General features: G+C 59.1%; 2 protein-coding genes across 2 annotated transcripts; both read left to right on the top strand.

The window, feature by feature from the left end:
• The first annotated feature begins 1,646 nt into the window (after positions 1-1,646).
• HCK (HCK proto-oncogene, Src family tyrosine kinase) lies at positions 1,647-7,759 on the top strand. Its single transcript, XM_061361480.1, has 12 exons — positions 1,647-1,887; positions 2,254-2,296; positions 2,526-2,655; positions 2,743-2,841; positions 2,963-3,066; positions 3,161-3,298; positions 3,743-3,895; positions 4,115-4,297; positions 4,650-4,726; positions 6,330-6,483; positions 6,735-6,866; positions 7,271-7,759. The coding sequence occupies exons 1-12, from the start codon at positions 1,768-1,770 to the stop codon at positions 7,471-7,473; spliced, it is 1,536 nt and encodes a 511-aa protein (XP_061217464.1). The 5' UTR covers positions 1,647-1,767; the 3' UTR covers positions 7,474-7,759.
• Positions 7,760-8,748: 989 nt separating this feature from the next.
• On the top strand, positions 8,749-22,511 carry TM9SF4 (transmembrane 9 superfamily member 4). The gene is made up of 18 exons (XM_061361410.1): positions 8,749-8,814; positions 13,130-13,240; positions 14,733-14,832; positions 15,216-15,384; positions 15,461-15,590; positions 16,056-16,179; positions 16,698-16,816; positions 16,928-17,039; positions 17,500-17,570; positions 17,988-18,120; positions 18,558-18,639; positions 18,724-18,799; positions 19,136-19,219; positions 19,402-19,577; positions 19,898-19,961; positions 20,981-21,100; positions 21,706-21,795; positions 22,060-22,511. The coding sequence occupies exons 1-18, from the start codon at positions 8,794-8,796 to the stop codon at positions 22,207-22,209; spliced, it is 1,932 nt and encodes a 643-aa protein (XP_061217394.1). The 5' UTR covers positions 8,749-8,793; the 3' UTR covers positions 22,210-22,511.
• The last annotated feature ends 1,613 nt before the right edge of the window (positions 22,512-24,124 follow it).

Here is a 24,124-nt window from a genome sequence, read left to right as displayed (position 1 = left end):
GTTTCTCTCTCTGATTTCCATATGCAAACCGTGTGCGGGGGGGGCCGCGGATGCTTCCTCTGATGCTCCAGAGCCAGAGCACGGCCTGGGTCCGGCTGGGCCTGGCCACCATGGCGAGTGTCACCGCAGGGCTCTTTGCTGCTGCTGTCCCGGCCCCAAATTCAGGGGAGCTCTGGCTGAACCGGAGCAAAGGCTGGAGAGGGGACCTGGGGTGATTTTGGCATGGGGACAGGAGGGCCAGGAGGGCAGGAGCCCCGTGCCCTGCACCCCTCTGTGCCCTGCACCCCATCACGGGACAGTGCTCGGGGGTCTCCTCTTTCCCCTCTGCAGGGGTGGAGAACCAGGCTCACCCCACACCAGCCTGGGCTCACCCCACGATCCCTGCTGCCAGCCAGGGACCACTCTGGGGTGTCGGACCCCAAATCCTCCCGCACCCTCCAGGGCTGGGGCGGGCGAGCGGGGCTCTGGCACCCATCACAGGGCCAGGGTGGGATGGGAAGTCCCTGCGGGCATCACAGGTGCCCTCGAAAGCCTTCGATCCGTGGGGGTCCCGCTTGGAGCGGGAGGTCCTGTGCTGGGTGCAACGGGATCCCCGCTCCAATCCCGGGGCTGGGACACGCGGGATCAGCCGCGCCCCCCCCCCCCGTCGGGCAGCACCGGCGGGACAGGGGCGGGGCCTTACCGGGAGAGGCGTGGTTTCACCGGGCGGGGGTGGATTTACCGGGGAGGGGCGGCGGGGGCGCAGCCGGGCAGAGCGGAGCGGAGGCAGCAGCGGGGAACGGGACGTGCCCAGGGACGGCAGCGCAGGTGAGAGCGGAGCCGAACGCGGGACCCCGGGAGCCGTGCGGGCAGCCCCGGTGCGGGCAGCCCCTGCCCCGGTCCAGCCTCTGCTGCCCCGGTCCTGCTCCGTGCCGGCCCCGCTCGGAGCGGCGGCCCCTGGGTGCCCGAGGGGAGGCGGTGGCAGCGGCCCCGGGGTGTCCCGGTGCAGTCCCGTGCTGTGGTCCCTGCCGGTGTCCTTGCAGGGGCCGCCGGGGACCCTCAGCGCTGTGGGTGCTTTGCAGGGCTGAATGCGGGCAGCGGGGCTGAGCCGGGCTTTGGCACCTGGGAGGGACAAGGAGCGGTGGCTGGGGGGGGACAGCGATGTCCCTCGAGAGCCGTGCAGCAAGGCCAGCGGTGCTGAGCGCATCGCAGGGTCCTGCTCAGCCCCGAGCTTCCTCCTTCGCTGTCACCCTGGGCACCTTCTCCTTTCCCCGTACCGAGGTCTCCCCCGGACAAGGGAAGAGCCTTTGTGGGGTTTCCCCCCGCTCGCTGCTCGCTGCAGCCGTTTCCCCACGGGTGTTCCTTGGGGAGCTGCAGGACGCTGAGCTGAGCACTTGCATTTGCCCTGCCCTGGTGCTGGGTGCGGAGCCCTGGGTTCTGGGGGAGCCCCACTGTGATGGGGTCCCGCTGTGCAGAACACACCAAGCGGCTCTCGGCCCCCGTGGTGCTCAGTGCCTGCATCCCTGACTGGGGAAGGGCTGTGAGGCTGCCCCATGGCAGCCGCTGTCACCTGCCCAAAACTTGCCTCCTGTGGCTTCTCCTTTCTGTGCACCGGGAGATTCCTTTCCCCCTCCGCATGCTGGGCCCCCGGCTCCCTGGTGGGAGCAGAGCCCTCCCTGCCCATGGCAATGCAGCATCACAGCCCCGTGCCATGCGCCCCATAGCTGGGGCTGGAGCGGGGCTTTCACCTCTGTCGCAACGGCCTCACTTCCCCTCCCCGGCTCCAGGATGGGTTGCGTGAAGTCAAAGGAAGCCGGTGTCCAAGAGAAGATAAAAGCCGACCCTGACCCCAGCCCCAGCCTCCAGCAGGGGCACTACGTGAGGGACCCCACGGCCACCAACAGGAGGGTGAGCGGGAGCCACCAGGTGAGATGGGGGCACAGGGCTGAGCCATCGTGGGGCTCAGCCCCACTTCCCACCAGAGCTGCCAGCACCAAGAGCAGGGCTGGATGCGGGTGCAGGAGGGGCTCGGCTGTGGGATGGGAGCCTCGTCCATGCTGGGGCAAAGCACAGTGATCCTGATGGGAACCAAGGAATCGTGGAGAAAGGGAGAGGAAAATGAAGGCGCTGGGAGGTGGGACAGAGGTGCTGGTGCATTGGTGCGCTGGGTGGTGCTGGTGCTGCCCCTCGGGTGCCCCCTTGAGCCTGCTTCTAGGGGCTGAGGGTACAAACCTCTGCACCCACATCGCTCTCTGCTTTATTCCCACTTTCCAGAGCAATGACACCCACAGCGCTGCCGTGCCCCCCCCCGAGGATGGTAGGTCTGGGGATGGGGGGGGTGAAGGTGAGTGCAAGGGGTGGGTGCGTGTCGGGTCCTCTCCAACGTGGGTCCAGCACTGCTGGTCCAGGCAGGATGGGAGCTCTGGGCTTGCTTGAAGGCCAGGCGTGACCGTAGCAGGGGGAAGCCGGAGGCGCTGGGTGCTGTGGGGGTCCTGGCAGTGTCCTGGGTGTCCATGGCAGGGATGGGTCACCCCGTCCCACCCCAGCAGGGTGCCCAGGGACGCCCCTCACTGCAGGCTCAGGGGACGCTGTGGTGCTGGCGCTCTATGACTACGAGGCGATGCACACCGGGGACCTGAGCTTCCAGAAAGGGGAGATGCTGAAGGTGCTGGAGCAGTAAGTGCTGCAGGGCTGGGGTCTCCTTATGGGAGCTGCCAGCAGTGCCCAGTGCCATGGGATCACGCAGCTCTGTGTCTGCCGCAGGTCAGGGGAGTGGTGGCGAGCGCGGTCGCTGGTGACGGGCCACGAAGGCTTCATCCCCAGCAACTACGTTGCCCGCGCTGACTCGCTGGAGACAGAGGAGTGAGTCCGGCCCTCGGTGGCGCATCCCGGTGCCATGGTCCCGCGCTGGGGCTGCTCCCAGCCCTGCCCCACGCCAGCCTCGGCTCCCCAGCCCCATTCCCTGCTTCGTTCCTTCCTGCAGGTGGTTTTTCAAGGGCATCAGCCGGAAGGATGCGGAGCGGCAGCTCCTCGGTCCTGGGAACGTGAGCGGATCCTTCATGATACGGGACAGCGAGACAAGCAAAGGTCTGGAGGGTGCCCACGGCACTGGCTCTGCTGGGTGACGGCACCGTGCGGGATGGGTGGCACAGGGATGTGATGCCCTCACCCCAATGGACAGGCTGCTACTCGCTGTCAGTGCGGGATGGGGACAGCGTGGTGAAGCATTACAAGATCCGGACACTGGACAGTGGCGGCTTCTACGTCTCCGCCCGCAGCAGCTTTGACACCCTGCAGGAGCTGGTCCAGCACTACAAGGGTGAGCCCTGGGGTTCCTGGGTCCTGCATCCCAGATGGGGCTGTGCCCCTGGGCGGCCATGGGGCAGGAGGGGCGTGCAGAGGCCATGGGGGTCCTGCCCATCACCGCTGTGACTCCATCCGGGATGTGCAGTGAGCACTGGACCATCCCCGGGCGCAGGGGCTGGCTTTTGCTGGCTGCCACATTTGGGGGCGTTGGTGTCCCTGAATGCCCTCAATGCCCAGGACCCCCTGAGCTGGGCTCTGACCACCAGCACAGCACAGGGCAGGGCAGAGCGGTGCTGTTGGGGCCGGGCTGCAGTGCCTGGTGTCCGAGGTGTCCTCAGGGCTTGCAGTGGGGTGCGTGCTGCCAGGACGTGCCCTGTGGCCAGGGAGGCTGCAGTGGGCTCCAGGTCCGAAGCACCCTGTGAGAGGGACCAGCTGATGCCCCGGCTGCTCCCTGCAGGGCAGAGCGATGGGCTGTGCCAGAGGCTCACCTACCCCTGCTGCGTGCCCAGGCCCCAGAAACCATGGGAGAAAGATGCCTGGGAGATCCCTCGGGAGTCGCTGAGGCTGGAGAGGAGGCTGGGAGCCGGGCAGTTCGGAGAAGTGTGGATGGGTGAGAGTGGGAGGGGGAAGCTGGGAGGAAGGTGAGGGATGAAGGGTGAGGGATGGGATGGAGGAGGCAGGGAAGGGAGGACTTGCAGGAGGAGCACAGGGAAGAGGAGGTTTCCCTGGCCTTAATGCAGGGACTGCGTGGGGCTGGTCCATGGGGACAGCCCTGGCCTCCAGGATCCGGTGCCTGGGCACTGGGAATGGTCCCTTGTGCATCTCCCAGCTACCTACAACAAGCACACCAAGGTGGCGGTGAAGACGATGAAGCCGGGCAGCATGTCCGCCGATGCCTTCCTGGAGGAGGCCAACCTGATGAAGACGCTGCAGCACGCCAAGCTGGTGAGGCTGCACGCGGTGGTCACCAGGGAGGAGCCCATCTACATCATCACCGAGTTCATGGAGAAAGGTGATGCCCACGTCCCTGCACCGCGGTCACTGGTGGTACCCAGGGACGGCGCAGCAGTAACCGGCCCCTCCTGCACCCCTGGGGTCAGCCATGGGCTCTGTGCTGGCTGCAGGGACACTGGGAGTGGGTCCAGCTCCTCCCATGGCCCATCTGAGGGTGTTGGATGGGGGGCATGCGGGGACAGCCCTGGGAGATGGAGGGATGGGAATGGGGCAGACACGGAGGGCACCTGCAGCGGTGCTGCCGCTCTTCCCAACCCACGGTACCGGGATGGGGGCTCAGGTTTGCTTCCCGAGCCCCCTGCGCTGTGCTCGGCTCTGGGGCCCTGAGCCGCTCCCTGCCCTCTCCGTAGGGAGCCTCCTGGAGTTCCTGAAGAGCAGCGAGGGGCGCAGGCAGCCGCTCCCGAACCTCATCGACTTCTCCGCGCAGGTGAGGAGGGCGCAGCCCTGCCCTGGCAACGGGGAGAGAGGAGCCCGAGGTCTCTGCTGGACCAGGCAACACCGGGGCCATGGATGCAGGGGAGGAGCAGGCTGCCGGCTCAGCATCCCTGCTGCTGTGAATGTGACTGCAGCCGGCCCCATGCGTGCAGCAGAGGCACCCAGGGCACCCTCACCGTGCCCCGGGCAGGGCCCAGCCACGGCTGCAGCAGGGTCAGGCTCTGTGGTTCAGCAGGGAAGCTGCAGCACGGGGCCGTTGGGGTGTTCATGGGGCCTGGGCATGGTTTCCATAAGGAACGTGTTGTGTTATCCCACAGGAGGGCTGCGGTTAGTCACCATCAGCTCCCTTCAAAGGGCTGTCAGGGGCTGCGGGAGTCAGAGGACCCCAGGGATACCCCAGACAGGGATGTTTTCAGGAGCTGGTTTCAGTGCTCCATGGGCACAACCCCTGTCCTGTCCCTGCTCCTTCTGCAGCGTCCCCAGGCGCCAGCCACATCCAGGGACCCTTTGAGCTAAGCTTGGTGCTGCTGTGAGAGAACGCATGGAGGGTCCTGAGCAACAGGGAAGCAAGGACAGGAGCTCAGCCCCTGGGGGCTTAGCCTGTGGGGTGGCTGTGCCAGGGCTGCACTGAGCCCTGCACTCCTGCACCATCTGGAAGCTGGCTCCTGCAGAGAGCCCATCCCTGCTCCAGGGCTCGCAGAGCACAGGCTGAGGAGCTGCCATGTGCGGGCAGCAGGGCTGGCACCCAGGCCTGTGCTGGGGCTGAGTCACTGCGAGCACAGCAGGGTCTGTGCTCATGGAAACAACCCTGCTCCTGCAGCGCCTGCTTTCTGCTGGGCTTTGGGGGGGCTCAGAGCTGCTGCACCTTCCCCTGGCCTGGCTGGGCAGGAGGGATGGGGATGGGGGGGTGCTCCCTCCGGCTGCTCCAGCCCCTTCCCCTCACCAATGCTGGCAGCATCCAGGTATGGGATAATTTGGCACAAACGGGGTCATCTCTGCATGGATCAGAGCTCCCCACCCTCCTTGAGAGACCCAGCACCGTGCTCTCCTGCCCTCGGCCTGGAGGCTCTGCAGTGCTCCTCATCCAGCTCCATTTGCTGTTCCCTTGGTGTAGGGAGGGAATCGCTCCCTGCTCCCATCAAGTTTATGTGTTTAGAGGCTGGTCTTGAGTTGTCTCTGAGCAGAGGCTGATTTACCCCTCGTCTGCATAGCCAGGGATGAAGCAGTTGCACCTTGTCCTGCAGCATCCACAGATGTGTGAGGGCCCTTGGGTGCCCTTGTCCTGCAGCATCCTTGTCCTTGTTGCCCCTTGTCCTGCAGCATCCACAGATGTGTGAGGGCCCTTGGGTGCCCTTCTTGCTGCTTTTCTGCTGCAGGGTGGTGCTGGGCCGCTCACCCAGAGCCTGACCCCTTCCCTGCACAGGGAGCAGGTCCCACACAGCAGGGTCAGCCCCTGCTGCCACCCGGCTCCTTTCACCCCTCCACCAGCACTGCCCACAGGCAGCCGAACTCCTTCCCTTCCCGGTAACCCCCCCATGGAGGGGGCTGTGTCAGTTCAAGGGCCCCTTTGCATCTCGTGTTCCCCCTTGGTGCAGATTGCAGAGGGGATGGCTTACATCGAGAAGAGGAACTACATCCACCGCGACCTGAGAGCTGCCAACGTCCTGGTGTCGGCAGCGCTGCTCTGCAAGATCGCAGATTTCGGGCTGGCCCGGGTCATTGAAGACGATGAGTACACAGCACGGGAAGGTGTGGGGGTCCTGGCCGTGCTCCGGGTGCTGAGGGGTTGTGGGGTTCCCTTGAAGTCACTCCCAAGGTGTCACCTCCATGCAAGGCCCCTCGGGGATGTGCTGTGTAACCGGGTTGAAGAGGGAAGCTCCTCATTTGCATCACTCCACATCTTCCTCTTCTGTTTGTGTGCTTCTCGTTCCCCCTATTTCCCCACCGGTTTCGCAGCAGTTGGGTTACAGCTCCCGTTTCCCGTGGGATCTCTTTGTCAGGTGCCAAGTTCCCCATCAAATGGACTGCCCCCGAAGCCATCAACTACGGCTCTTTCACTATAAAGTCAGACGTTTGGTCCTTCGGGATCCTCCTGACCGAGATCATCACCTACGGGCGCATGCCCTACCCAGGTACCTTCCTCCAGGGGGAAATGCTTCTCTACAAGGCAAGTAAATGCTGCCACAAAGAGACTGTGCTGGCTCTGGGGTGGCAGGAGGGCTGTCTGTGATATTAGTGGCAAGAATGGCTCATTTAAGGCTCAGCAGATGGAGAAGCATAGCCTTTATTTACTACATTTACACATAACTCTTACAATTCCCACCTGGTTTGCTCAAGTGGGTACAAACCTGCGTGCCACAGCGCGTTCTCTGCACCTTTCCCTGACCAGGAGTTGCAGCTCCCCCTTCCCAACCCCCTAACCTGTCCTTTTTCTTCCCAGTGCCATTGCCCAAAGGGTGGTTTGGGGGTTTTATTGCCTTTGAAAGCAAGCAGTGATAAATCATGCCCCATTCACCAACCGGCCCCGTTCCTGCAGGGATGACGAGCGTGGAGGTGATCAGGGCGCTGGAGCGCGGGTACCGGATGCCCCGCACCGAGAACTGCCCCGAGGAGCTCTATGATGTGATGATGAGGTGCTGGAGGAGCAAACCTGAGGACAGGCCCACCTTTGAGTACGTGCAGAGCATCCTGGAGGATTTCTTCACTGCCACAGAGAGCCAGTATCAGCAGCAGCCGTGACGCAGGGAGCCTGGGGAAGGCAGGGGATAGCCAGCACTCTGCACCCTGTGCTGGTGGCAGTGAACACAGGCTCCCTGCTCTTCCCATCCCACTTGTGATCTGCCTGCTCCCACCTCCCTCTGCCTGCCCGGCCCAGGAGCTTGAGCCTTCCTGCTGTGGTTGGGCTGGAAGCAGGGCAGGAGGAAGCCGGGTGAAGGGAGATGTGACCCAGACATGCACCCTGTGCCTTTCACATGTGCCTGAGCGGCCTCAGTGCCGCTGCTCCGGGACGCACGGGCTGGACAGTGGGTGCCTGCAGCAGTGGCATCACACGAGGAGGGCCAAGCCTGGGCCTGTTCCAGCTGCCAAGAGGCAAACACAGGTTATTATTAGCAGTAGGTGCTTCAGCTGCACTGGCCCTGTGCATTGCTGCATGCTCCGGGTGTGCAGTTCAGCACCCAGTGTGTCAGGGGCATCCCAGTGGGGTCCCACGGGCTGTGTTGCAATGAACCCCTCAGCTCCTCCTCATCCCCGCTCCTGCTGGTTGAATGCCAAGTGCTGCAGAGCCCCAGCTCCCTCCTGGGGGGCCGCTCACGGTGCCCGCTCTGCACAGGGCAACCGGAGGGAGGCAGCGCTGCTGCAGATGAACCCAGGCGGAGCTTTGGTTTGCTCCGCTCCCAGGTCTGATTTAACACCGGCCAGGGCCTCGCAGCCTCAGTACCTTGCACTCACCCTATGTTATTTAATAACGGATGCTCTGGGGAAAGGGAAGAAGCAGCACTTGGTTTCTATGGGATTGCCCTGCGCGCCTTCCAGCAGGGCCCTTCCTGCCATTACCTCCTCCTTCTACACAGAGGCAAAGTCCGGTGCTTCGGTGCCCACTTTGGAGCTGCTTTCTGTAACCAATAAAGTAGTGACCAATACAGCCCTCACCCTGCGGCCTTTCCGGCCGTGCCCCGGGTCGGGGCGAGGCTGGGAGCCCTCAGCACCGCTGGGAGCGCGGCAGCGGGGTCGGTGCCGCCCCAAGGCCCGGCAGCCGCAGTGCCCGCACCGGACATGGCGCCCGCGGCGTCGTGGCCGCGCTGCTCGCGAAGGCCGCTGCCCTCAGCAAAGATGGTGGCGCCGCTCCCCTGACCCCACGGCCGGCTCCGCCGGGCCGGTCCCGCTGGGCACCGGAGCTGTGGCCCCGGCCCCGGCCCCGCTCGGCGGCAGCGCTGGGCCCGGCTCGGACCCCCGAGCTCCGCCGCTGGGCCCGGCGCGGCGCTGCCGCTGTCGCCATGGCGATGAGCCCCGCGGCTCACTTCCGCTGACGTCACGTGCATCCCGACACGTGGATCCAAGATGGCGGCGTCGGCGGCGATGGTGAGTGCGGCGGCCGGGCCAGCCCGGGCCGGGCCCGTGTCCCCTGCTGTCCCCGGGGGGGGGGCTCCGGGCCGGGCGGGCCCCGCGCGGCTCAGGACGGGGCTCCAGGTCCGCAGCTCCGCCGGCCCCGCGCCTCGTCCCGCTCGGCCCCGCGCCTCGTCCCGCCCGGCCCCGCGGGCTGCGCCGGGCCCGGCCCGCGGAGCGTTCCCTCGTCCGCCCGGGGCCGTGCCGCGATCGCGCCTCTCCCGGGGGTGCCCCCGCGGCCCGGGCGGCGGTGGCAGCGGGAGAGGGCAGGGGCAGAACGGGGCCCGGTTCAGCCCTGCCCGTCTCCGGGTGCTCCGCTCACGGCGCTGTCCGGGCAGGAGGGACCGGGACCGGGACCGGGGGCGGGGGCTCTGCCGGGGCACGGCTGCGGCGGGAGCGGGGACTTCGGGCGCTGTTGGCTGCCCCGAGCACCGGGCGGCACCGGGTCGTGTGCGGTTCTCTGCACCGGGTGCTGGTGCCAGGCAAAGGGCTGCTGTGTTCCGTGCGGTTTTAACAAGCGCTCGGCAGTGACAGCGGCGGCTTCGCCTCCCCACGTCTCAATTACTGTGATTGAGTTATTCCGAGCCCTTGGGGAGCTGGAGATGTTCCCCATGGGGATTTGCTAAGGTAGGAGAGCATCGGTGCCACCTCACGGAGGAGGAAACGAGCTCTGAGATGTTAATTTTCTGCCTGAAGTCTTGCAGACAAATGGATTTCCCTCCTTGCTTTCACAGAAGGATATTTCCTTGATGTGTTGTGGAATAGCCGCATGAGTAAAGGATGTGTGCTGATGCAGGGGTCGCTGCTGGCTGGGGGAGGTGATGTGAGGTAGCATAAACATAGGCAGAAACCGCAAGGGAGGTTGGAAGAGTGGAGGTGTTCATTTGTTCTGCTTCAAGCACCTTCAGACTCCAGTGGCTTCCTCCCAGGCAGGGAGGAGGGAGAGCCTGAGCGGGCTGGGGATGGTCCTGCTGAGAACCTCCCTGTGGCTTTCTCTGCTGTGGCAGCAGTGAAGGCTGCTGCCAGCTCTCCAGGCGTCAAAGGGGCTCTCTGAAATCAATGTGAATGCAGCACTTGTCTCCTTTCAAGGCTTTCAGGGGCTCCTCTGGGTGCAGGGGTGAGCGGGCAGAGGCACAAGAAAGACGAGTTTGTCCAAGGGGTTGTTGAGAGCATCTGAGGAGGCAGCGCTGGGGACAGGGGGTGAGCACCGGGCTGGTCCTCCGGGGGTGCAGAGCAGGTGCTGTTAGTGCTGTGTGTGTCCTCTTGGTGTGCCTGACGGTAGGATGGGTGGTACTGGGGGGAGAGAGCTCCCGTTTGCTCTGTTACCGGTGGGTCCGTTGTTTCCCAGTTGTGGGTTGTGGCTTTCCTCCCTTTCTGTCACCAGAGTAAAAGCTCCTGGTAAGTGCCCAGAGAAGCTGTGGCTGCCCCATCCCTGGCAGTGCTCAAGGCCAGGTTGGACACAGGGGTTGGAGCAAGCTGCTCCAGGGGAAGGGGTCCCTGCCCATAGAACGGCTGCAAGGAAGGGTGGAGTTAACCTCCTCTGAGAGCCAAGTGCCAAAGGTAATCACAGAAAGCGATTTCAGAGTCCCCACAAGAGACCCCACAAACACCAGGGTGGTTGCTGCTGCCCTCGGAGCCTGCATGTGACAAGGTGTGTGCCAAGGGGGAGAGCAGCTGACGCAGGAGGGGTTGATCCGCTGCTCTCATTCAGCTCCTTCTCTCCTCAGGAAGGGTCTCTTGCAAGCTTGTGTCTGCATTTGCTCATCTGGTAAAATCATCAGGCTTAGTCAGTCCCTATGGTTCTGTCCCCATGCAGTGGGGTTTGCCTTGCTCTAGAGTTGTGCACGTTTGGTGTGGTGCTCCCTGTTGCTCGTCCTCCCATTCCCTGGCACCTCAGATGCACGACCCCGCTGTGAGCCTCCTGGGGGTGTTCTGGGGTACAAGCAGTTGGTGAAGGCCGTGAAGGTGCCTCCCATCTGCTGAGGTCAGAGCCGTGCCGGGGCTCTGTGACTGAACTGAAGCAGGGCTCTGCCCTGTGAGCTGTGGCCTTGCAGGGGGGTAACTTGCCCTGCAGCATCCCCCAGCTGAGCTGATGGCCTGGCCAGGCCGGGAGCTGGGTGAGTGTTTTGGCATTGGGCTGTGCTGGCCTTGCTGAGCTCCTGCCTTCATCTGGAGATGAAACCTGTTGGTCCGTGTGAAAGCAAAGAGCCTGATAAGGAGGGGCCCTGGCTTCGCCTCGGGCTGTGAGCTGTGTTTTAGGAACCTGCACTGGCCCTTTCCTTCAGCTCCCGCTTCCCGAGCTCCCCACCTGTTGCACAGCAGCAGCATTCCCCTCTCTTGCTACCTTGCAAGGCTTTCCATGGGCCCCCTCGTGGCTTTTCTGTTGCCGGGTGCTGCCTGAGTCATCGTCATCTGCATGCGAGGAGCCTCATTGCTGCCAGAGCTCATCAGCAATCTCATCTTCCCCGTGCTTGCAGGTCCCTGAGCACCTCCCCACTTCTGGCCTGCTCTTGTCACCCCCAGGCTCTTAGGGCAGGGGTGGCACTGGTGTGGTTTGGGGTTTATCGGGTGCTGCACTGGATGCCTGGCACTTCAGTGACAAAGGGGGCTACGGGTCAGTGGCTGCTCTGGAGCATGATGTAGGGCAGGAGTGTGGTGTCCTTCCCGTGCTGCACCTGCCTGGGGCCTTGTCCTGCTTGGTCAGAGCATCACAGAGTCCCCTTTTACTGGATGGGAGAAGGCAAAGTGTAGTGGAGCACAGGAAACAGCTCCACAGTGTTCCAAGGGAGAGCGGGACTGAAGTCCAAGCAGTTTGAGAGTGCTGCCCACTTGCTGTCCAGATGAAGCTTTTCCCTGGTTCTCATTCCATTAAGAGGTGCTTAGAATAGATCTGAAAACCTCCCTGGTCAGAAAACAGACAGATCTGATCATTTGGTACTGAACCATTTCTGGAGGTGCCTCGTGTTTGCATCGTGGGTACGTTTTACATTTCAACCCTCCGATATTCCTTTCATCCTGCTCCACTGCAGTAATTCTGGATACTGTGCTGACCCTCGCTGGTGCCTGGGCCGAGTGTACCAGCCTCAGGATAAGGCAAAGGGAATGTGATGAAGAGGAAGGGGCTGTGGGGCAATAAACACACATGATCCATTTGGGACGGGCTCTGCGGGTGGTGCTGGGATGCTGGAGCTCCGTGTGCTTTCCTCTCTGCTCCCTGTGGTACCCAGCTTGTACCCATGAGCCAGCCTCAGGTTTACTTCCCTCTGTTGGTGGGAGGGTAGAGCTGAGCAGAGCAGGCGCCAGGCTGGTGGAGGTGGCTCAGGCCGGTTCCAGCCTTGCTTCCTCAGGCTGATTCCTCTCCCTTTCCCATCTAGGTTTGTCTTCCAGCCCCTGCTTGTCGGTGGGAGGGCAGTGGTCAGGGAGCTGCTGGGGAAGGCAGCAGTTGGGTTTGCTGTGCCTGCAGCCTGAGCTCAGGAGTCATCCCAAGCCAGACTCCGGGTTGCTGTGGTTATCCAGTGGTGCCATACACACAGGGGGGTCCAGAGGCTGGGCTGGAGCCTGTAATACAGTGAGATCAGAGCAGAGCTGGTGCTTGAACCCAGCCAGGATGCTGCTGTCTGATACTCTTTGAAGCTTTCCCGCTGTGCTGGAGGGGGCTGTCACCTCTGGTGATGGGGGGGGGGGGACCGAGGAAGCAGCAAAGTCTGGTGCTGGGTTTGCTGCTGCTGGTGTACGGGGCCTGGTTTGTGTTGGAGCCCCCATAGAACTGAACCTGCCAGCCTGACCCTGTTGAAGCTTGTTTTGTTTTGCCATGTTCCTGAGCTGTGCTCTAGCCTGGAGGGGAGAGGGAAGAAGAGGGGAGCAGTTGGGAGCAGTGATGTGAGCACCCTGTGGGTGCAGCCAGTGGTTATCTCGGTGTCAGAGCTTACCCTGCATTAACTCCTGATGTGCAGAGCTCACAGAAGTCCACCCCAGGGCTGTGCCCTCCTTCTCTGGCAACCCCTGGAGTTCTAACACAGGGATGTTGGCTGGAGGGGTGGAACACGCAGCTGACAGCCCGCTGGATGGAGCGTGGTGCAGAGAAGTGGCTGAGCAAAGCCTAATTCAGATGAAGAGGCAGAGACTGGAAAGGGACTCAATGAGAGTCACAAAACAAGTCAGGGAATTCAGCTTGTGTTTGATCACCTGAGTGCAGCCTTCCCAGCCCTGGGGTGAACACGTTCGGTGCCGTTGCCTGTCTCTGATGTTAGTCCATGTTCCTGTTGTGTTGATGTTTCTTCTCCTCTCACAGGAAGGGCTGAGGTACACCCTGCTCCTGCTGGTCCTGCACACTACAGACTCCTTCTATGTACCTGGGGTGGCTCCTATCAACTTCCACCGCAATGACCCTGTAGAAATTAAGGTAGGATGAACTCGGATGGAACTGTTAGTCTGCCTCTTTTGGGTTTTCTTGTGTTTTCTTCTTTATATCATAGCAGATAAGTGGGGCTAGGAAGTCAAATTTGGGGGTCCCGGTTCTAAACTGGGGGCAGGTGCTTTCTCTTTTTCACAGTAAGCAGCGCCCAGTGGTCGCTGTCATCATCTCACCCTGCAGTGCCCAACGTGATTCTCTTCCTTCCTTCTGAAATCCACCCAGTTCCTTCAGCGGCTGCACCAGAGGCCTCAGGATGTGGCTCTGCCTCGGAGCTCTCTTTCCCACCCTAGCTGTGAAGGGAATTTATCAGAGGCTTTTCTGCAGCACTGCACTGCCTCTCAGTGCTTTTGGAGGGTGGACCTGCAGGTGAATGATAGAATGAAGTGGTTTGAATCAGACCTTTCCAGTTCTCTTCTGCCTGCTCTGCTGCTTGGCTCATGTTGTGTCTTCGAGCCCAGTGAAGCCCATGAGAAGCCCTTTCCAAGTGCAGGTGTTTGTCCTTCAGCAGACGTTGCCGTTGCCGGGCTGGCTGCAGAGCTGTTCCTGTGCAGTGTTGCTGGGAGGGAAGGATGGAGCAGGAGGAGGCCGGGTTTCCTTTCCACACATCAGCAACTTGTTGCCCATTTCATTTATTTCTCTGAAGCTGTGGCCTGGCCTCAGCAGAGTGCAGCCCCATGGGGATGCTGGGGCTGGGGCTCCCATGGGAAGGGCAGCACAGTTTCCTCTTTGGCCACAGGCTGCCAGACATAGGCTATTTTTAAGCAAATGAGGCTTGCCTGTGGCTACAGGAGCGTCCCAGGCGAGGGGGCATTGGAATGGCTGTTCTCAAAGGGATTTCAGGAGCCAAATGCTGCCTCAAGTGATGAGGCGAGTCAACAACCACCAGCGCTCTTCCAGTAAGTGAGCTTGGCAGCGATACAGACACTTCTGTTCTCCAGAGCAGCCGTGGCCTTGGCTATCGTGGTGCTTCTGCACTTCCCTTGTGGCATGCGATCAGTGGGAGCTCTCCAGAAGTGCCTGGGGTTTGTCACCATCCCTTGTGTCCCCGATTGATGGCTCCGGAGATAAAACCTGCCAGAGCCTTCATCCCGCAGGAGGCCCCAGCCCTGCAGCCAGCGTGACGTGGTGGTTTCTTAGGCCCTACCTGCACTCGTGTAGGAAACGTGACTCTTGAGTCTCTTTTGAGGCTTTTGTTGCTTCCTAGGACTGCACTGAGTCATAAATTTGAAGCCAATCCCCAGTGCTTCTTCCTTCAAGCGTTCCTTTGTGAATGAATTGCTACTAAACCGTAGCGTAGAGGATGTGCAACCAGGAGCCGTGCAGAGGAAAGGGGGTTGGAGCTCTCCCAGGAGCATCTGTCTCCTTTTCCATTATTTAACAGCTTCAAAAGTGAGCTTTATGGGTGTCGTGTATCAGCTGCTGGCTGGTGTTGAGAGGGGACAGAGAACTCGGTCCTTTCATCCTCCTGTTCTTCCTGCAGGCTGTGAAGCTCACCAGCTCCCGAACCCAGCTCCCATACGAGTACTACTCCCTGCCCTTCTGCCAGCCCACCAAGATAACATACAAGGCTGAGAACCTGGGTATGTATCTGTTGAACAGCACACTGCCAGCAGTCAGTGGGCTGCCGTGCATGAGCAGTGTGAGGGTGTTTATAGGAGTAAAAGCAATTGCAAATGTCATCTCTAATGAACTGTTTGTGGGGAGCCTGCTTCCTCTAATCCGTGATGTGCTGGCTGTTTGCAAACTGGGATTCACTGTAGTGGGAAGGGGAGATGCCTTTCCTCATGGAGGGCTTGTAACCTGCTGCACAAGCAGTGCGTGGTGCCCTTCATTTCATCCTTGCATCTGTGCTAACAGAGCGGACGTGCTGCTGTCATTCCTGCTTACCCTGCTCACCCCGAGCAGGATCCGTGCTGAGAAGCCTGGTGGTCTCCAACCCTGCCCTTGTTTTCCTGTTTTCCAGGTGAGGTTCTTCGGGGGGACCGAATTGTAAATACCCCTTTCCAGGTCTCCATGAACGTGGAGAAGAAGTGTGAAGTTCTGTGCAACCTCCCCAACAAACCGGTCACCCTGACAGTGGAGCAGAGCAAGCTGATCGCCGAGCGCATCAGGGAGGATTACTATGTCCATCTGTGAGTCACCTCAAGTGTGGGTCTGTGTCTGGGGGGACTCTGCTGTGGCCAAGTCTCATCTGGAATGTGTTTTCAGCATCGCCGATAACCTCCCTGTGGCAACACGGCTGGAGTTCTATTCCAATCGTGAGGAAGAGGAGAAGAAGAAGGAGAAGGATGTGCAGTTTGAGCATGGATACAGGCTTGGCTTTATGGACGGTAACAAGGTAGGGACTCCAGATGCTGTCTGAGGGATGCCTGGAGGGGATTGGGGTGTCTATCAGGGGGTGTTAGAAGTCTGCCAGGGAGTATCAGAGTAGGGAATGCAACCAGAAGCTCTTATAGAGAGTGGGAAGATGAGAGAGAGGTCTCTCACTGGAAGAAGGGGGTGGCTGCCACGTGGTTGGGGTGTGAGATACAGTGATGTTTTTCAGGCCAGAAGCAGACCAAAGCATTGTCCCTGGTGGTTGGGGTGGCTGAGGTGTTCCCTTTTCAACATCTCTGTTCACTCCTCTGGTTCCTTTAGCCTTGAAAAGCATTAGCCTGATGCTGCTCTGTAGCACAATATATCTGAGAACAGTTGGAGTCTTTAGTTTCCTTCACTGAGGCTGCTTTCTGAACTCGTTCCTTCTAGACCTTCCCTGTTCCTCCCTTGGGGTGCTAATGCTTCATTTAATGTTGATCTGTTTCAGTTCTACCTGCACAACCACCTCTCCTTCATCCTTTACTACCACAGAGAGGATGTGGAAGAGAACCAGGAGCACACCTACAGGGTTGTGCGCTTTGAAGTCATTCCCCAAAGTATCAAACTAGAAGGTAAGAGGCTCTTCAGGAGGGGCACAAGGGAGAGAAGTCTCTTGTAGGGCCAAGAGCTGAATGCCACTGATGTGTCAGAGGCCCAGAAATGAGAGTCCAGATTACTGGATAAATAGACCCCTTTGTTATTAAGGAAGCACCAACAATGAGAGAGATAACTTGGAACAGAATCCATGGAAAATTGAGCTTAAAAGTAAAGGCTGGGAGGAAAACACTCCTACATGCATGAGCTCAATGGGAAACGTGTTGAAGGGAAGTTGCTCATAGTGTGTGGCATCCCTCTGGCAGCAGCAGGCTCTGCTGAACAGGTCTTGTTTCCCAGCATATCACATGGAATAGGGGATTTGTTCCCCGTCTAGATCTTGGTGTCTGAGCCTCTAACTTCGGTTAAGGGAAGTTTTTCCCCTGTTTGGAGCAATCAAGGAGCACCTTATGGGAGCCTGGGATGAGGATGGGTCAGGTGGGAGATGGTCCAGAGGGATGGGCTGACCTCTGGTGTGCCATGTTTTCCCTTACAGACTTGAAGGCTGATGAGAAGAGTATGTGCACCCTGCCTGAAGCTACCGGCTCTGCCCCTCAGGAAATAGATCCTTCTAAGGAGAACCAGTTGCTCTTCACTTACTCTGTCCACTGGGAGGTGAGGAACAGAAGCTGGCTGGCAGCTTGCACCCTGCTCTGTGTCGGTCTGAGGTGTGGTGGGAGACACTGGGAGTGTGCTGGTGTGAGAAGGACTTTGCTGGTCTTTCAGGAGAGTGACATCAAATGGGCTTCCCGCTGGGACACGTACCTGACCATGAGTGACGTGCAGATCCACTGGTTTTCCATCATTAACTCCGTTGTGGTCGTCTTCTTCCTTTCAGGTGAGTGAGAACTGGGGAGGGTGAAGCCTTTCTCATCAGTGTGCAGGGAGCCTCCTGTAAGCCTCAGCTGCAGGTGCCTCCAGGGGATGTGGCTGGGTCTGAACCTGGTCAGAAGGGGCAGGAAACAGCCATCAGCACATGAAACCTCCTGTTCAGGCAGCACCCCTGGGGTCAGACAGTTTCACCCACTTCTGCTCTCCGAGTAGGGCAGCTGAAGGAGTACAATGTGGTTAATGCCCATCTTGCGTGTCCATGTTTAAGGAAAAAACCCCAGAGTGCCCCATTCCTGCTCCCTGGGGTTTGTTCCTGTCTCTCTGAAGGCTGGGGAAATGGGTGATGACTCCAGACCTCCTCTTCTATCCAGAACCGTGTGTTGGTGGGCACCGTGTAGCTGCACATCATGAGAGCAGCCCAGCCACGCAGGAGCCTCTGAGCCAACCTCCCTTTGTGCTTGTTTCAGGTATTCTCAGCATGATCATCATCCGCACGCTCCGGAAGGACATTGCCAACTACAACAAGGAAGATGACATTGTGAGTGTGTGTTCCAGGGGCTGGGAGCAGACAGGGGGGAAGCACGGAGGAGGAGGGATCTAGGATGAAGACTTGGATGTCTTGTCTCTTTCTTTGCTTGGAGCCCTGGAATGGGAGGGACAGTTGTGTCGTGTGTGCTCAGGACACCTCTGGCTGGCTGTGTACAACAGCAGTTCAGGTTCAGGTGTCTTCAGACCTAAGCAATGACTGCAGACAGGTCCCTAAATGTGTGCCCTGGCACTGGAAGTTCTGGTCTGAACTGTTCTAAGCTCAAGAGGAAAGAAGTTTCTTAACCAGAGTGATAGAGTTCTGTAGAAGAACCAGATACAGGGAAATACCCTCAGCCTGGCTGCGCTAGGACCTTAATTTCCACTGGAATATCACACCTGAGTAACCTTTTTCCTGTTGTTGCTGCAGGAAGATACGATGGAGGAATCTGGTTGGAAACTTGTCCATGGAGATGTCTTCAGGCCTCCACAGTATCCTATGATCCTCAGCTCTCTCCTGGGCTCTGGAATTCAGCTCTTCTGTATGATCCTGATTGTCATCTGTAAGTGGCAGGAGTTGCATGGGGTGGCTGTAAGAAGGGGAACAATGCCTGAGGGGATGTGTAGCTCCCATCGATGCTCACCAGGGCTGGAGCTGGCTCTGTGCTCGGCATTCCTGAGTCTCTCAGTGGCGTTTCCCAGCTGAGGCATCTTTTGCCTCTCTGTTTCCTGTAATCAGACACAAACCCTGGGGCACCGTGGGCTGAGAGACTCCTGCACGTGTGCACTTTGCCTCAGACCCCTGGGGAAACTGAGGCTAAAGCCGGGGCTTCCTCCCTCTGGCCAGTGCTGGGGGCTGTGGATGTGTTGTGCTTTAAAGGCAAAGAGAGTGTGCAGGAGGCAGGCTCCAGGCTCTGCGTGTGGGGAGGCCCCTGTTCTCCAGTGCTGCTGAGCACAGGGTCATCAGAGCCGCTGGTCTTTGTCCTCTTCCCCTCTGCAGTTGTTGCTATGCTGGGGATGCTGTCGCCCTCGAGCCGGGGTGCGCTGATGACTACAGCCTGCTTCCTCTTCATGTTCATGGGGTAAGTGCTTCCACTGCTTCCCCCAGCACTGCTGTCCTGCCTGCCCTTCTCCCCAGCGATCAACACTGAGTTTGCTCTGCCCAGGGTTTTTGGAGGGTTCTTTGCTGGCCGCTTGTACCGGACTCTGAAAGGACATCGGTGGAAGAAGGGAGCTTTTTGTGTGAGTCTTGTGGTGCTCTCTGCTGTTTATCCACGTTTGCTGGTCTGTGGGTGAGCTCCACGCGTACCCGTGGGTAGCTGGGCACGGCCTGGCTGTACTGCAGAGATGTGGGGTGGGTTGAGTCCTTGTAGCTCCGTATGAAAGGGCAAACACCCGAGCACATACTGCAGCACAGCAGGAGGATTGCCTGAGATCCTCCTTGCAGCCCTTCCATTGCCCCTTAGTGCTAAGGAAAAGGGCTGCTTCCTCCATGTGTGCCCTGTCCCAGCCATGGGCCATTAAAGAGGAACGTCTGATCTGTGGGGTGCTTTCTCTGACCCTGTGTTGCTCTTGCAGACAGCCACCCTGTATCCTGGTGTCGTCTTTGGGATCTGCTTCGTCCTGAACTGCTTCATCTGGGGGAAGCACTCCTCTGGAGCGGTGGGTACCTTCACCCTGCAGCCTGTGGGGCGGGCTCTCAGGGATCACTTGGTGTCACTGCATCTCCCCACATGTGGCTGTGAGTGCAGTGGGTGACCAGAGGGTTGGTCTGGCTGGCAGCTTCAGCCTCCAGGGCAGGCCGAGCTCTCAGCCTCATGTTGTGACTCTTGGTGTGGTTCCAGGTGCCTTTCCCGACCATGGTGGCCTTGCTCTGCATGTGGTTTGGCATCTCCTTGCCCTTGGTCTACCTGGGTTACTACTTTGGGTTTCGCAAGCAGCCCTATGACAACCCCGTGCGCACAAACCAGATTCCCAGGCAGATCCCGGAGCAGAGGTGGTACATGAACAAATTCGTGGGGTGAGTGAGCGGTGTCCGGTGAGTTCAGGCTCCTCCCCTCGCTCTCCTTGTGCTGCTCAATGTCGCCTTCTGCTGGCCCCTGGGCACAGCCGGATGGCAAATGGGTTTCCTTGGGCAACCAGAGCCGTGCCAGGACTGGTGCTTATGGCACTGGTACGTGCTCAGCAGTGGAGCAGCTGTGCCAGTTACGGTGTGGAACTCATTGTGGTGCCCTGGGGCTGCAGAGCTGCTGCTGGCAGTGCTCTGTGTGGTCACAGGGGACTCCTCATGGCCACACGGTTGTATTGTGCTGCTCATGGTCTTTCTCTCTTGTTCTGCAGGATTCTCATGGCTGGAATTCTGCCGTTTGGAGCAATGTTCATTGAGCTGTTCTTCATCTTCAGTGTAAGCGTTTAACCCTCTCTGCTCCTGTTCAGGATCCGGTTTGTGCCAAAGCTTTTGAAGGGAGGGGGTTCCCCTGGAGCAGTCTCTGGTTCCTGCCCTGCAATAGGGCAGCAGCAGGTTCCCTCCAGGCTGTTCCTGCCCTGCAATAGGGCAGCAGCAGGTTCCCTCCAGGCTGTTCCTGCCCTGCAATAGGGCAGCAGCAGGTTCCCTCCAGGCTGTTCCTGCCCTGCAATAGGGCAGCAGCAGGTTCCCTCCAGGCTGTTCCTGCCCTGCAATAGGGCAGCAGCAGGTTCCCTCCAGGCTCTTCCTGCCCTGCAATAGGGCAGCAGCAGGTTCCCTCCAGGCTGTTCCTGCCCTGCAATAGGGCAGCAGCAGGTTCCCTCCAGGCTGTTCCTGCCCTGCAATAGGGCAGCAGCAGGTTCCCTCCAGGCTGTTCCTGCCCTGCAATAGGGCAGCAGCAGGTTCCCTCCAGGCTGTTCCTGCCCTGCAATAGGGCAGCAGCAGGTTCCCTCCAGGCTGTTCCTGCCCTGCAATAGGACAGCAGCACCTCCAGGCTGTTCCTGCCCTGCAATAGGGCAGCAGCAGGTTCCCTCCAGGCTGTTTCAGACAGAGCTGGGCTGTGGGTCTCTGGAGTGTTTCCTTGCTGAAGGCACCTGGAGGTGTCTCAGGACGCTCCTTGGTGCTGTGAAGGACAATGGTAGGGCTGAAAGGTGCTGTACCCTTATGGCAGGGAGGGCTCCTGGTCTGGAGGCATTCCCTGAGCTGTTCCAGCTGCTGCTTCTATGGACAGGGAGGAATTTGCTGTTCCATTGCTGGGGGATGGAGGGAATGAACAATTTACTTCAGAGCTTTGGGCACCTTTTTGCAACCAGATTCCTTTGAACTAACGTTGTGAAACGCATCAAACCTGCAGCTGCATGAGGCCTTGTTTTTCCTTGGGTTAACTGCTAGAGTTAGTCTCATGTTTGCTGCTTGGTCTCAGTAGTGTGGAGACAAACTCCTCTGTGTCTTTGTTCCAGGCAATCTGGGAGAACCAGTTCTATTACCTTTTTGGCTTTCTCTTCCTGGTGTTTATAATCCTGGTGGTATCCTGCTCCCAGATCAGCATTGTCATGGTGTACTTCCAGCTCTGTGCTGAGGTGAGAGCTCCGTGGTTGTAGGTTCAGTTGCTCAGCTCACGTTAGTGCTGCTGCTCCATAGGAAGCTGGTGCAGCGCGGCCTCCTAAGGGGGGTTGTTGTTAACACCTCTGGATTTCAAGGGGAATTGAAGCTACCTGCTACCTGCTAGGCTGGAAACTGTGCCTTCACCCCAGGAATTCTGCTGGGCTGGGGTGTTTTGAGCTGACATCTCTTCCCAAAGGAACTGTTTTATTCCCCTCACATAGTAATGAAAGGCATGGGCACAAGTGAGCAGTGTTCCTCAGTAGCTGTGATCTTCCCTGCTAGCTTTCTGTCCTCTCTGTTTGGAAACACTCCTGTGCCACAGTAGCTCCCCAGCCCCAAACTGGGTTTCCTTTGAGTCATGGAATCATAGAATGGTTTGGGTTGGGGGGGGTTAAAGCTCCTCCAGCTCCAACCCCTGCCATGGGCAGGGACACCTTCCACTGGAGCAGCTTGCTCCAAGCCCCGTCCGACCTGGCCTTGAAGGCAATGGGTGTTCTCCCTGCCTCAGAAAGGTCCCAGCTCCCTGGGGCAGTGGCCCAGAAGGCAGCCTGAGGGGTAATGATGCTTTCTGCCCTGTCAGGATTACCGCTGGTGGTGGAGAACCTTCCTGGTGTCTGGAGGCTCTGCCTTCTACGTGCTCATCTATGCGGTCTTCTACTTTGTGAACAAGGTATTGTCCTTCCCCTTGTGTGAAAGTGCCCCCTTTCTAGAGGAGACTGCTGGATTTGGGAAGGGACAGAGGCCTTGCAGAGGGGGGAGAGGGTTGTAGTGCCTGTGGGTGTTCCCAATCCCTGCCTTGAGGGAATCTCTTTTCAGTTCCCATCAAAGTGGAGGGATTCCTCCCGTTGTCCCCTTGCAGAGGGCACTGCCTGGTTTGGGGAGAGAACTCCTGTTACCTCTGCTTGATTTTGCCTCTTTCTCCCTCTTGTTTTAGCTGGATATTGTTGAGTTCATTCCCTCCCTGCTATACTTCGGCTACACCGCCCTCATGGTCCTGTCCTTCTGGCTCCTCACTGGCACCATTGGCTTCTATGCAGCCTACATGTTTGTCCGGAAGATCTACGCCGCAGTGAAAATAGACTGAAGGTGCAGAGACCCAGCAGGAAGCAGACACCTGAACGCGTGTCCTGGGAGCCAAGGGGACAGCTTCTCCCAGCTCTTTTAAGGAAACAAAATCCCATGGGAGAGTGACAAGAGAAATAAATAACTCCTCGGTTTTGGAATGTAACTTTGGCACAGTGTACATGGATTCCGGGCTACTTCTGGGGGGAAGAGGGGTCTGTAGATACCTTACATTTTAACTTTATTATCCTGTTCCATATTTGAGGGAGTTTTTTAGCAGAGAAATATCCCTCTGTATAAGTAAACCCTTTTTTTGCTAATTCATCCTTTTTATGTTGATGACGAATGGATTTGGGACAGCAATGGAAACACTTGTGAAGCCGTTTTCTTCCAGCCCCATGGGTGCTCTAGGATTCAGGGAGACTCTTCAGACAAACACCAGACTGGGTTTCTTTTCCTGCCTTTGTGTCTGCACAGAAGAGGGAGCTTGACTATGGCAAAACCCAAGGAGCCTGAAGGCTCCAGAGCCAGGCCTTTGGCTTGTTTACAATTCAGTGGAGGTGCCATTTGGAGCCTGGGAAGTGCAATTTCACCCTGGGAGCACCTGGGAACTGCAGCCTTCAGCATCACTTTTCCCTCCCTCCAGCCTGGGCCGGCACAGGCCACTTTGGATGCTCCACTGCTGGGATTCCCCTCGCTCGGGCGGCGCAGCCACTGCAGCAGGATGGAAGCGCCGTGGTTGTGCTGGTGCTGGAGCCCAGGACTGGGAGGAAGCACGAGGTAACTACAAGGGTTTGTTCTGTCCATGGCTCTGCTCCGGGACGTTTCCTCCCTGGGAGCCCCTGCAGAGCCTTGCTGAGACACGGCTGCACCGCTGCTGTCACGTCAGTGCCAAGCAATGATGCAGTATTGGGCCTGAGGTGTGTGCAGGGATGGGCCCCAGGAGCACTCCCATGGCCAGGGGTGGGCTGGCTCCCTGCCTGCCCTTGCTGCTCCCTCCTCCTCCTCTTAGATTCTCTACCTCCAGGGAACAGAACGCGGGCTCCCCTCAGCTGTACTTTGTCCCTCTCCACAAGCGGTGCAGGGCTCGGGATGGCCGGTGTGGGTTCTGCTGGGCTCTCCTGCAGCTCCTCTCTTCCCGTGGCTCCGTGCCCGAACCAGTCCATGGGAAGCTCTTTCTGAAAGAGGTGGAAGGTGGTTTGTGTTATTTTGGTCACGTAAATGCTCTTTACTTGTGAAAGGTCCCAGGTCACAGCAAAGGCTCCCTCCAGCCCCGAGCAGCCGGTTCACTCCATGCTGCAGGGGAGGTGTAGTGACATCTATGAACACTGTGCTCCTTGCTGTTGTGAGCCAGCCAGGTGACACCCAACCAGAGCTGTCCTGAGCCCCCTGTTCCCAGCCCTCATGTGCCCCAGTGAGGGCTCAGGGGCTTTTTGAACCCATTACCAGAAGGTTCCACCAGGTCCCCTCAGGGACCCATCTCTCACTGCTGGGGAGCCAAGTCCTTGGCACCAACCCCTTCAGCCTTCCCTGGTGGCTTCTTTGGCCTCTGTCATGCCAAAGCCTAATCCACCAGGAAGCAAGGATGGGAAGAGGGAGCAGGGGATGCCTGAGCCAACTGTGCTGTGGAGTCTGTGTCGGTTCTGATTTGAGGTCCCTCTCTAGCTTTTGGTTGATTTTCCTTTCCCCTTTTTCCGCCCTGCCCCAGTGGAGGGGCTCTGCAAGCAGTGATTTCATTTCTCTCCCTTCCCCAAAGTGTTTTCTCTGTATTCTTTGTAATTTTTAATTAATGTATGTATTCTCTGTGTCCTATTGTAAATAAATCTGCCATTGTCCTGTTGTCCTGCTCTGCCTTCTCCTAAACCACCTCTGGGGATTGTGTTTTCAGCAGCACCCGCGTGGTCTTTGACGTGTGGCTTCAGCAGCAGCAGAGCCTG

The sequence above is a fragment of the Neopsephotus bourkii genome, unplaced genomic scaffold (assembly GCF_033783945.1).
Source record: "Neopsephotus bourkii isolate Nb327-2 ecotype Australia unplaced genomic scaffold, CSIRO-AGI_Nbou_v1 NB_1060, whole genome shotgun sequence".
NCBI classification, from domain to species: Eukaryota; Metazoa; Chordata; class Aves; order Psittaciformes; family Psittacidae; genus Neopsephotus; species Neopsephotus bourkii.
Note: the sequence above shows the minus strand (reverse complement) of the source record. Positions and strands in the feature narration are given on the sequence as shown.